Source organism: Hipposideros armiger, unplaced genomic scaffold, assembly GCF_001890085.2.
Source record: "Hipposideros armiger isolate ML-2016 unplaced genomic scaffold, ASM189008v1 scaffold_1776, whole genome shotgun sequence".
Classification (NCBI taxonomy): domain Eukaryota; kingdom Metazoa; phylum Chordata; class Mammalia; order Chiroptera; family Hipposideridae; genus Hipposideros; species Hipposideros armiger.
In genome coordinates, this window is record NW_017733126.1 from 59,854 (window position 1) to 72,446 (window position 12,593).

At 57.0% G+C, this 12,593-nt stretch overlaps 2 protein-coding genes across 2 annotated transcripts in view; both read left to right on the forward strand.

The window, feature by feature from the left end:
- Positions 1–12,593, forward strand: part of LOC109378152 (SLAM family member 9-like) — a 103,010-nt gene that overhangs the window by 51,040 nt on the left and 39,377 nt on the right. The window lies entirely within an intron of this gene.
- LOC109378153 (SLAM family member 5-like) lies at positions 8,139–10,456 on the forward strand. The gene is made up of 2 exons (XM_019634615.1): positions 8,139–8,254; positions 9,886–10,456. Exons 1-2 carry the CDS (start codon positions 8,140–8,142, stop codon positions 10,209–10,211), a joined length of 441 nt encoding a protein of 146 aa, XP_019490160.1. The 5' UTR covers position 8,139; the 3' UTR covers positions 10,212–10,456.

Sequence of the window (12,593 nt, forward strand, 5' to 3'; positions counted from 1 at the left end):
GTGGCACTGCCCGCTTAGGAAGATGGCTCCCCAGGGAATGGGCGGCAAGCCATTGTATGATGAGGGGCTCCCAGTGTGGGGAGCGGAGGCCAGGGCCGGACCCTCAGTTGGAGGACATGTCCAGGCATGGGTACCTCTCCGTCCCCACCCCTGTGACAGCAGGTATGGACTGGCACAGGCTCCAGGGGAAATGGCTGTGAGGCAGCTCCTGGGGGCTGGCTTTGCCTATGTGGGGGGCAAAAGAAAACCACGTTTCTCAGCAACAGCTCAGCACCAGTGTTTTCACGCGGATGTGGGGACTCGACCCATCCCACGAAGGCCTATGTTTTCCCTAACAGCTTCATACTTAGGCAACTGACATTGAAGTCTGTGGGAAGTCAAAAGAGAATTTGACTCATTCAGTGGTATTCAGACTGACCACAAAGTAGCAGAGGTGGGCAGGGCTGCCTGGGCACAGCAGTCCACATGGGATAGGGGAGGAGTCCCCAGTGGGTCAGGGGTGGCGGTGTGAGGCCACCGAGTTCCTGTGACACAGGGACAGGCCTGTCCCACCAGCACTGAGCATATCAGAGGGGGGTTTGTTATACCTTTGTCCTAATATGATTTACTGAGGTACCTAGAGGGTCAGAGTGGCTCACTCTGAACTGCCGTCCCAGAACTAAAAGCCAACCCCGCCCAGCTGTGGGGTTTCCACCCCTCTGTGCTGTTCTCATGTTTCCTCTGCAGCTGGACAGGCTGCTGGGTGGCCCGTGATGGGGCCCTGCTCTGAAGACCCCCACCTCCGCTGGGCCTCCTGGCTCCTGGGACTGGCCGAACTGGCAGGAGTCCTCCTGGGTGAGTGGCGGGTCCCTGAGAGGGGGCCCTGGGGCTGAGCAGGCAGGCAGGGTCTCCTTTGTTTGTGTGATGTCTTGGTGAACAAAACGAGGAAACAACGCTTACAATTTAGCAAGTGAGCCCAGGGTGAACAGAGAAACAAACTGTCCTGTGGTGGTGATGAGGCTGGGACCCTAAGCTCGGGTGGCCTGGGCTGCACTAAGGGAACCTTTCCCAGCGAGGAGAGGCTGTGTCTGCAATAACAGGGACGCCAGGGGGAGCCTGTGGGGAGCAATGGAGACCCAGAGCCTGGCTCCTGGGGGCTGAGGGGCACAGAGCACCTGCCTGGACCTCACAGGGGACCTGGCAGCCTCTGCCGCTGTCCTGTGGAGCAGATGTTGTCTCACACTAGGACCCGAGTCTGAGCTGCAGAAGCAACCTCGCACTCGGGGGCTCTCTGGGTGAGTGCAGGACACAGAACACGATGTAGTTCTAGTTTGTAAAGGGAACAGCAGCCTCTGAAATCTCAGGGAGTCTGTAACACACACACCCTGAGAGTGTGGAGAGGCTGAGGATGAGGAGCAGGCCGCTAGCTGAGCTCCAGGAGGAGGGTACGGGGAGGAGAGAAAGCGGGCAGGGGTGCGGCGGACAAAGGATTCAGCAAAAGGGGAACCGAAAGAATGACTGACCAGAGCTGTGTCCCATTTATGACTATTCAAGCTTATTTTCATCTTCACAATTACATTTTTTGGTGCTGTCTTCCTCGTAAGCTTTCACCTCCTCACAGCTCAGGCCACCACCCTCTCTGCAGACAGAGAGCTGAGTCCCCTTGGTCGTTGGTTCCCCCCTTTAAAGCAAGTGGGGGTCTGGCTGGGCTGCTGCTTAGCCCTCAGCTGGCTACAGTTCCGCCTCCTGCTAACCGCTCTAAGTACCTGCTTCCCTTTTCCCTGGAGAGGGAAGATGTGAAACCAGGGGGGTGGGGGGTGACCAGGAGTCCCGGGCTCATGCTGCCTGCGCTCAGCCAATAGACCGACACAGGAGCTGGGCTATTTAGAATAAGCGTTTATTATCAGAGCACCAGTGGTCTGAGAAGGCAGCCGGTTAACACCTCCAAAACCTGCCTTCACATTCTCAGACCTGCTGGGGGTATTTAAGGGGAAATCTGGGTGTTCCTCTAAAAGCTACGCGAGGGTTCGGGGGTCTGCGTGGAGCCTTCCCTCTGGCCACGTGGTTCTCCGGTGGCATCAGCAGCCCGGGAACAATGACAGGAGTCGCCTGGAAGGAATGCTAGACCATAGAGATTGTGATCAGTAGGCANGTCCTGTCCTCCCCGGGTCCCCAGGAGGGACAGAGGCTATCAGGCGCCTGAGGAGGAAGGGGACAGGCTGGGGAAGTGCTGTCTTGGTGGCAGGGACAGTGGAGCTCACCAAACAATCCTTTGCTCCCCCATGTTCTCTACTCCCTGGCAGTTACCCAGGGCCCTGTCACTAGTGTGGCCACTAAACGTAACACGGATCACACTACTCCTGAAGTGACAAGTGGAATCCACACGTGGTGCTCCTGACCCCTGGCCTCTGTGGGGCCGAGAGCCGGTGAGAACATGTGGGTTCCGTGGGGCGCAGCTGCGAGGTGGTGGAGCCTCCACTCCTGTGCCAGGACCCCACCCTCCCTGTGTCATGGGACACGTGCCATGGGACAGACACACCCTGTTCTAAGACCCCAGGTGTTGTCATGGTTACCGCAGCACTGCCCAGCCCAGCCTGACCGCTACTCTGCCTAGAAAGAGGGAAGAGACCAGCTTTGTTATTGTCCCGGTGATTCCTGCTGTGAGCCCTGCTACCCCAGACTTAGGGCCTGAAACGCCTCCCTGTGCAGTGTCAGGGTTTCTGTGAGGCAGGACCCCACAGTTCCACAGGCTCCTCTGGCTCGGGGTCTCTCAGACAGAAACTAGGACCTTGGCTGGGGCTTGAGGGTCAGGGGAGGTGTCTGCTGCCAGCTCATCACGGTTGCTGGTGGCATGCACTCCCTGTGGCTGCTGGCCCAGGGCCCTGCCCCTCCCCTGCGGTGGCCCAAGGCTGTTCCCAGCTCTGTGGCACTCCATTCCTTATAAGCCAGTCCCAGGTGCGGCCACACTCCAGGGGAGGGGGTCACACTGGGTGACCAGGAGGTGGGACGGATCCACTCTAGAAGCTGCCTCCTACAGATGCGCTTCTCACTGACGGGAGATGTTCTGGGCACCTCGATCAATGATCTCGTTACCTCACTTGTCACCGTGAGGCAGGGAGGGGTCTGCAGGTCTGCAGGTGGGCGAGTGGCCTGCCCAGGGCTGCACCCACTACAGCAGGACTTGATTCCGAATGTTCACATTCGCTGCCCCAGGCTGCCTCCCGAGACCCCAGGGAGAGCCCTGGTGACTTCCCCGGAAGACGGGTGGTGTGGTCTTTCCTTCATCCCTCACGTCTCCCTTTTCCGATGCCCTAGGCGTCTGTGGCACTGGGCCCCTGAGTTCTGGAGGTGCGGATTCCAGAGCCCACGTCTCTCTGAAGAGGGTCCGAGGAGGCTCCGTGTTGTTCCATGTGACTCGGGAGATGGAAGGAGACGCAGAAGCTCAGCTGGAGCAGATCGAGTGGCGCTTTGGCCCCGAGACCAACTACAGAGTCCTGCTGCGAGTGGGCAGCGGTGGGGACCTGCCAACCTGGGTCAGCCTCCAGGACAAGTACAGGCACAGGGTCCNCTCGAACCGCTGTTGCTCAGAGCTCAAACTCTTGAGCGAGCTCTTAACCAACCCTTGTCATCTCTCTGTACCTGCCATGCTGCTCCGTCCTCGGCACTGAACCAGGACCCCGCAGACTTCCCCACCTGCTCTGTCTCTCTCTCCCCTTGGCAGTGGGTACCTCACGTTCTCTCTTGTCTTGCCCTTCCTCACTTCTCCATGTGAGGGAAACAGATCCACAGGGACAGGCCACTCGTCACCACCTGCCAGGCCTCACACGTCCTGTCATGGCTGCGCTGCTGATTGTGGGAATCGGGCTGTACCTTTGGAAGACACGTGGGAAGAAGAAAGAGGAGACAGAGACGGGAACAGGCAGGTTGTGGTTCCCCTTCAGGCCGCACCAAAGAGGCCAAGACAGACAGACAGACAGATTAGCATGAGGAAAACATGAGATGAGCAACCGGAGTACACAGGCTAGACGCCCCCTCTGAGGGGGACATCACTTTTCTGAAGTTGGCTTTTAAAGGACAGTGAGGGGACTGCCGACAACATGGCAGACACTCTGCACTGTAATCTTCTTATGCCAACTTGCAGAGGAGCAGTGAGGTTATTTATGTTCAGCTCGACTCGCTCATTTCAAGGGACTGCAAACAGGGCAGGTCTGAATCGTCACGGAACTTCCCCTGGGGTGGGGAGACTGTGAGAACAGAGGGCTCAAAAGTAACTAAAGCCTTAAAATGGCACGAGATCATCCCAGGAATAAAAATCAGATCCCGTCAAGTTTAATGAAGCTGACATGTGAGTTACCTAAAGATGAACATCCCGAGAAACGCAGGACCACATGGAGTCCCTGCCATGTTACCGACTGACAGGGCGCCATTAACCAGTGATGCACGGTGGGTTTCTACGCTGAAGCCCAAAACTTGTCTTCCTATTTGGGCGGATGAGTCTGTAACGCCACAGGTCAACCAGGACTTCAGCAGGAACCGAGCTGACCTTTTCCTCTTCTCAGTCATGTCCACTCCTCCCCACACAGGACAAATCCCAGACAGAGCCCCTCGTGATGAATCATATATGGGAATTGAATCAACAGCTTCCCAGAACCATAAACAGCCACTGTCCGGCCTCACTCAGCCCTCATGACTGATTAGCAAGCATCTCCCTTGGCCTCTTCTTCCTCGTCTGATTTTACTGTTTAAATCCTGTTATATGTTAGCAGGTGTTTCATCCTTGCTTATAAAAATATAATTAGAGGGCTGGCCGAGTGGTGCAATGGTTGGGAACTGGCTTGGGACGCCAGATGGCCCTGGTTCGGATCCCACATATGAGGGCCAGTGACACTGCCTTCCACAGCTAAGATGCTGAACAACAGCTCAACCTGGAGCTGGGCTGCCGAGAGTCGCCGGCTACGGCGTAGGCTGCAACCCCTGTGGCAGTGGGTTGCCATGGGCTACCGTGTGTAGCCAGCAGCCAGCGTGAGCAGCCATCCAGAAGNTCCAGGCTTCTGACTGTCACACTAGGTCACCTGGACTCACGCCCACGTCAGTTTCCAGTGGATCCAACACTGAAACACAATCACTGACCATAACAGGGCCAGTCTTCTTAAAACATGTCTAACTCCCATAAACTAGCAGGAAAAGGGAACAGGGGCAGAGGACAATGCAAACTTTCAGCTGACAGAAAAGGAGCTTACAGAACGGCAATAACATCAAATGATTGACTTCACTTATATGAGAAATTCGCGTTCAAATCACAGTGACATAGAATTTCCCCTTATTAATTTGGAAAAGGAAAAAAACCTTGATTGTCGTGTGTTGGTGGGAAATCTCAACATTGTCGGTAAAGTGTGGGTAAGAACAGCCTCTGGAGGGCAGCTTAGGAAAATCTGTGACACGTTCAGCTGTTCACGTCTTCCAGCCATTGGACCCGCCCATGACCTAGCCTCACACACACACACCCTCCTGTGCAGAGACTCAGGTTACAGGCTGCTCAGTGCAGCATTGTTAGCGGTGGCAGAAAACAAGCCAAGTGTCTCTCAGAAGTGGATGCGAGTGGGGCACCTGGAACAGTGTGCGACCACTAAACGAGTCACCTCCATGTGTCCAGACGCAGAGTGGGCTCCCACAGGTGTCACAATGAGGGAAGTCAGGGGCAGAGGGCACGTGGTGTGTGTGTCCCCGTGTGTGCCGGTACACGCGTGCGCTTGTAGACGCGTGTCTCACCTCCGCTGGACACACAGGAATCGTGCCTGCCAGTGGGAAAGGGACCTCGATGGGTTGTGTGAGGGTCACTAGACTCTCGCTCTCTGACAGCTGCTGGTTTGCAGGGACAGGAAAGTGTGTCTGGTGGGTCGGGGGGTGCCTCTTGCTCCAGGCTGTGAAAGTATTAAAATCCAACTCACCGGGAATTCTTGGGGCCGCGAACAGATTCTGCTGACTCGGTGGCTTAAGCAACAGAAGTTCATTGTCTCAGTCTGGAGGCTGAGAAGTCCAAAATTTAGACTTAGACCATTGTGGGTTCTGGTGAGAAAAGGGCTGAGTGCTGTGTGCCGGGAATCTGTTGGGCCATGGCACTGTGTCCCTTACCTGCTCACAGGGACCTGGTAGCACAATGGTGACCAGCCATATTCCTCACCTTCCGTGGGTTGTGTCGGGGAGTCCTTCCTGCATGCCAAGGTGGGCGAGTGTCTGCCACAGGCCTCTTCCTGCCCTGCGGTGCCTGAGGGACCTGTGGCAGGAAGGGACCGAGGAGGAGCTGTGAGGAGCTGGCAGGAGGCTGACAAGGGAAGACCTGTAACTCTCCTGGACGGCCTGAGGCAGGAACAGACTGACCACGGCCCCCATGATGCAGGCCTTGAAGGCCTCTGGCTTTGGAGCCCCCACATGGTCAGTATGAGGGACCCAGTCCTGTGAGGGGAGCTGAAGACACTGAGGACGTGCCCGGTTAAGTCAGTGATTAAATGAATACAGAAATGCCTGAAATACTTGCCATGTGAACATTGTCATGAGCTGCGCTCGGCCCCCAGGGAGAGCCAGGAAGGGCAGGTGAGCAGGACGGAGGCAGGCCTGGTGCCAGGAGGACTTCCTGGTTTGGAGGGACAGCTGTGTCCCCGGCAGGTAGCAGCAACCCAGGCGACCCCTGCCTGCTGAAGCAATCAGATTGTCCTTCCTTTCAAGATTGGATAGATTGTGGTACTTCCCCTGGTCCTGTCCTGTCCTCTCCGGGTCCCCAGGTGGGACAGGGGCTCTCAGGTGCCTGAGGAGGAAGGGGACAGGCTGGGGAAGTGCTGTCTTGGTGGCAGGGACAGTGGAACTCACCAAACAATCCTTGCCTCCGGCGTTCTCTAGTCCCTGGCAGTAACCAGGGCCCTGTCACTAGTGTGGCCACAAAACATAACACGGATCACACTACTCCTGAAGTGACAAGTGGAACCCACACGTGGTGCTCCTGGCCCCTGGCCTCTGTGGGGCCGAGAGCCGGTGAGAACATGTGGGTTCCGTGGGGCGCAGCTGCGAGTTGGTGGAGCCTCCACCCCGTTGCCAGGACCCCATGCTTCCTGTGTCATGGGACACGTGCCATGGGACAGACACACGCTGTTCTCAGACCCCAGGTGTTGTCATGGTTACCGCAGCACTGCCCAGTGCAGCCTGACCACTACTCTGCCTAGAAAGGGGGAAGAGACCAGCTTCCTTATTGTCACGGTGATTCCTGCTGTGAGCCCCGCTACCCCAGACTTAGGGCCTGAAACGCCTCCCTGTGCAGTGTCAGGGTTTCTGTTAGGCAGGACCCCCGCTGTTCCGCGGGCTCCTCTGGCTCAGGGTCTCTCAGACAGAAACCAGGACTTTGGCTGGGGCTTGAGGGTCAGGGGAGGGGTCTGCTGCCAGCTATCACGGTTGCTGGTGGAATGCACTCCCTGTGGCTGCTGGCCCAGGTACCTGCCCCTTCCTTGTGGTGGCCAAGGCTGCTCACAGCTCTGTGGCACTCCATTCCTTATAAGCCAGTCCCAGGTGCGGCCACACTCCAGGGGAGGGGTCACACAGGGGGAGCCTGTCTAGAATCTGCCTCCTACAGATGCGCTTCTCACTAACAGGAGATGTCCTGGGCACCCGCAGTCCATGAACTCGTTACCTCACTTGTCACCGTGAGGCAGGGAGGGGTCTGCAGGTCTGCAGGTGGCCGAGTGGCCTGCCCAGGGCTGCACCAGCTACAGCAGGACTTGATTCCGAATGTTCACATTCGCTGCCCCAGGCCACCTCCTGAGACTCCAGGGAGAGCCCTGGTGACTTCTCCGGAGGATGGGTGGTGTGGGTCTCCCTTCATCCCTCACGTCTCCCTTTTCCGATGCCCTAGGCGTCTGTGGCACTGGGCCCCTGAGTTCTGGAGGTGCGGATTCCAGAGCCCATGTCTCTCTGAAGAGGGTCCAAGGAGACTTCGTGTTGTTCCACGTGACTCGGGAGCTGGTAGGAGACACAGAAGCTCAGCTGGAGCAGATGGTGTGGGGCTTTGGCCCTGATACCAACTACACAGTCCTGCTGCAAGTGGTCAGGGGTGGGGACCTGCCAACTTTGATCAGCCTCCAGGACAAGTACAGGCACAGGGTCCATGCGCCCAATATGACATCCCTGCTCATTGTGAACCTGACCTGTGAGGACAGTGGGCAGTACCGGGCTCGAGGCAGCTTTACTGATGGAAGGGGATTTACCCAGGTGTTCCAGCTCACTGTCTATGGTAGGTGACACCTCTCACCCCCTCCCAGGGCCACCTCCTTTTCTGGTCCCCACGAGTGTCACATAGGCCCTCCTACAGGGACTCCTTCCAGACCCAGCCTGTCTCTCTTAGCTCCTGGGAAGTCTGGTGAGAGTTCAGCACAAGCGCAGAGCAGACCTGACATTCACACCTGAGCTAGAGTCACTGCAGTGTTTGGGGACAGGAAGACAGAACCTGGGAGGGGATTATCACCACAACACTTCTGTCTCTTTAGAGCAATCAGTGCAGCCATACGTCATTGGTGAGTTAGTTTCCTGTGCTGCTGTCACAAAGCTCTGTGCTTAGATCCACACAGACTCTTTATCTCACTGGCCATAGGTGAGAGGTCACACACTGAGCTGGGGGCAGGGTGTCCGCAGGGCTGGTGTCCTTCTGCGGGCTCTGGGGACAAACACTGCCCTCCCCGCCTCCCAGTGGCGCCCGCGTCCCTGCATGGGGACCACCCTCCCCGCCTCCCAGTGGCACCTGCATCCCTGCATGGGTGCCTCCCTCTCCGCCTCCCAGTGGCACCCACGTCCCTGCATGGGGGCCACCCTCCCCGCCTCCCAGGCCAGCAGTGCTGGGTCTCGTCCTTCTCACGCTGCCACCATCTGAACTCTCTCCTTCGGTTTCCACTTTGAAGGACCTGAGCTCACACTGGCCCCACCCAGACTCTCCTCAAGAGCCTCCTTATTGTCCTGCAGTTGATTAGCAATGGTAATTCTGTTCCCTTATTCTCCTTGCGAGTCATCCAACGTGCTCACAGGATTTCACAGTTACCACGTGGACATCGTGGGGGCCGCTGCTCGGCCCACCACAGTCTGGAAACCCACGTGTAGGCAGGTGCTCCCTGACCCGCCCGCGCTCACCCAGCACCTGGCTGAGGCCTCACTCAACGACACCCCACACATCCAGCTCAGAAAGCCTCCGGACATGCCGGGGACAGGTCACGCTGCCACACTTCTTAGGCTCATCAGGCCACTTCTTTCCTTCCCTAGAGAACCTCTCTGCATAGGGGACGTCCTGCTGCAGCCAGTGGCTTCTGCAGCTTTAAGTCCCCATAGGATTCTGTCACTTGGCTTCCTGTGTGGACCTCAAGTTCAGAGGCCTGTGCTAACCACGCTCACAACGGCCCTTCCTCGTCACTATCACCGCCTTTCCCACAAATGTCTCTTTGCAGGAGCATGGGCCTTTCTCTGGGCTCCCAGAGCTGGCGGCTTCCTCTCTCCCTGGGCCGAGCCGTCCCACGGGGCCTCAGCAGGAGACGCGGAGCACGGCCCTGGCCTGGGCTGTTCCTCCTGTGCCAGACTCTGCACCTCCCAGGAAACACCCCAACTTCTGAGAAATGATGGGCCTTGAGTTGGTGGGGTCCAGGCTTTATTTTCTTGAGGGAGATTTTTAAGACTTGCTCAGTCTGGTGGAATCACATTGGGCTTCACCCCATGGCTCCTTCCTTTTGATTGCTTGCGGTGGATTTTGGCCAATTCTGTTTCACCTGGAAAGTGCTCTCGCCTCCTCAGTGGGAGGACGCCAGCGCTCGGTGAGACTGGGTGAGAACCTGCACTGTGAAGGCCCCCACCTGAGCCTTCTGTCTCCCCTCCCCTCCACCACAGAGCCGGTGCCCCTCCCCCAGATCCTGCCCAAGTCACTGTCTGTCACAGCAGACTGGTGCAACGTCACCCTGGAGTGCACAGCCGTGGGGGCCTCAGAGGACCTGAATGTGACCTGGTGGCACAGTGACCTCCCCAGGAAGTGGCAGCAGGCAGGGACCCTGGGACCAGTCCCCAGCATCTGGCCCCTGGCTGTGCGCCTGCCCCTGGACCAGGCCAACACCAGCCTCACCTGCAACGCCAGCAACCAGGTGGACCTGAAATCTGCCACCACCACGCTGGGGGACGTCTGTGCCCATCGTGAGTATAACGTGCCTGGGGAAAGGTAGCACTGCGGTCCCTGCAGGCTGACAGCACACCTCCCACCTGGTCACACACACAGATCGGCTGGGAGTCACACCCAACTCGTGTCTGTATTTAAATGTCTCTCACCATCGTGCCCTCCTCTGCACCCTGGGCCCTGCTGACCCAGGAGGAAGCCTTCCTCCCACCCCCGCCATCACCCAGAGCCGTCTTCTGGACACATAACCTGGATTGTGTCATTTCCTGTGTCGTCTGTGGGATTGGTCTCCAGGGGCTCCCTGTGGGATTCCCTAGGGGGACGCCCCCCCAACCATGTTTCTGACCTCATTCACACCCCACCCCGCACACCCAATGCTTCCCGATACATCTCGCCTTTGCAGGCTGTGAGCTCCAAACAGTCTGTGCCTCCACCATCCGCCATCTCACACGAATCCTCCATTTCTTGTCGTATTTTATTGAATGTTTCCCTCAGGTGCGGCTGACTTTGTGATCATGTGACCCATGCTGTCACACTGGGCCCCTCGCTGGGTTTCAAGCTTTTCATGAATTTGTACAAAGGGCTCCCGGTCTTGTTTGCCCGGGGCCATGTGACTACTGTCCTTGCCCTGCCCTCAGGTGTCACCTCCTTCCAGGAGCGGTCCATGTCCCCCACACTGGTGGCAGTGCTGTCTCTGTGATGGATGTGTGTCCCTTATAGCCCAGACACCTTGTCCTCCTTTGGCTCCATGTGCCAAGCAGGGCTTTTAGACAAGTTTGCTCACAGCTGGTGTTGCACTGAATGAGTGACTCACCTGTGCCCCTGTGTGCAGCCTCGGCATTGAACCCATCCCCCACCCGCTGAGGGGTCAGACGTGTCAGCATCACGTAAAACCCATCACCCTCTCCTCCCACCACAATCTGATGTCCCNCCCTGTGGCTTCTTCAAGGTCTCCTCTCTGTCTCCTCATCCTGTCCTGTCCTGTACCTGTGTCCCCACAGAAGCTGAGAGCTGGGGAGCCTGTTTAGGGCGCCCTCCAGGAGAAGACCCCTGGCCATCCCTGCGGTCACTTCGTCAGACCCTAAGGGCAGCGGGGCTCCTCCTCTCCGGGCCTCCTGTACCTGCCCTCTGTGTCCTCTGCCTCTGCTCCTGAGAGGGGCCTTAGCACGAGTCCGCAGACCACATGCTGGCCGACATCCTGTCCACCCCACAGGGTGGGCAGCATGGTCTGCACAGCACCCTCAGGGAAGTGGCTGCAGCTGTGAGTCAGAAGCCACCAGGGCCTTGGCCACAGTTTCCAGTTTCTGTCTAATTAGCAGGAAATGCCAGGTCTCCTTCCTGTCCCCCAGGTACAGAACCTCTTAGCAGCGCGTGGGGCAAATAAGACAAATGTGAAAATCTCTTAGGAAGGTGCCACATAGCGACTGGAAGTCACATTTCCCTTCATAACAAAACCTGGCTGACGTCGTTTGTTGCACCAAAATTGGTTTTTCAATATTAGCTTCACATGCTCTGTGGATAGTGATGGTGACTTGAGCTCCTCCAAACTTCTTTGATTTTGCCCGTTTGTTAATGAGGGAACCAGCAGGATGTCACACTGCATAGTATGTCAGAGCCATACATCTAGGCCATCAGGAATCTGGATATCCTGGGTTTACCTGGGTTTACAGAGCTAACGTCTGGAAGGTGCACACATCACAGCGCCTACCTGAGTAGGAGACACACTCGGGACTCTTGAAATAATGCCATAACCCCCGTAATAGCTTTAGATGAACACACAATATTTTACAATTACCAAGCAAACCCTCAAGAAATGGGGAAGACGCCACACCAGAGTTGATAATATCAATCTTTTCAGCCCGAGCTTGGCGCCTGCACCTGTCCTTCCCTTCATCTTTCCAATTCTCCCTGGCAGCACACACGTGCCAGGTACTTCCTTGGTGACATGGGGGCTGACAGTGGCTGTGGAGCAGCTGCTGTTGACACAGCGATGAATTTGCTTTTCATCTCAGGGCTTTGATAAGCATGAAGGCCCGGCTGGATTATGGCTTATTTGAGCCCCTATGGGATGGCACCCACGGGTGTGTGACTCCGATAAGCCCGTCCCTGTACCCAGGAGGAGACCCCTGAGACGGCCAGTGGCTGAGAGAAAGGGCTGCACCCTGGACCTGGGACTGTCTGGTTCTGATCCCAGGGAGCTTGGGGAAGAATAATCATCCCAATAATGAGAGCAGCTCACATTTCGGAATCATTATTGAACACGGTGCTGAAAGCTCTCCTTAAATCCTATCAGTAACTCTGTCAGGTGGCACTGTGACCATTTCCATTTCACGGACGAGAAAGCTGAAGGCAGGGAGGTTAGTAACTACTCAAGTCCACACAGCCGGGAAACAGGACCTGGATCAACTCTAGCCTCTGACGCGGAGTCCAG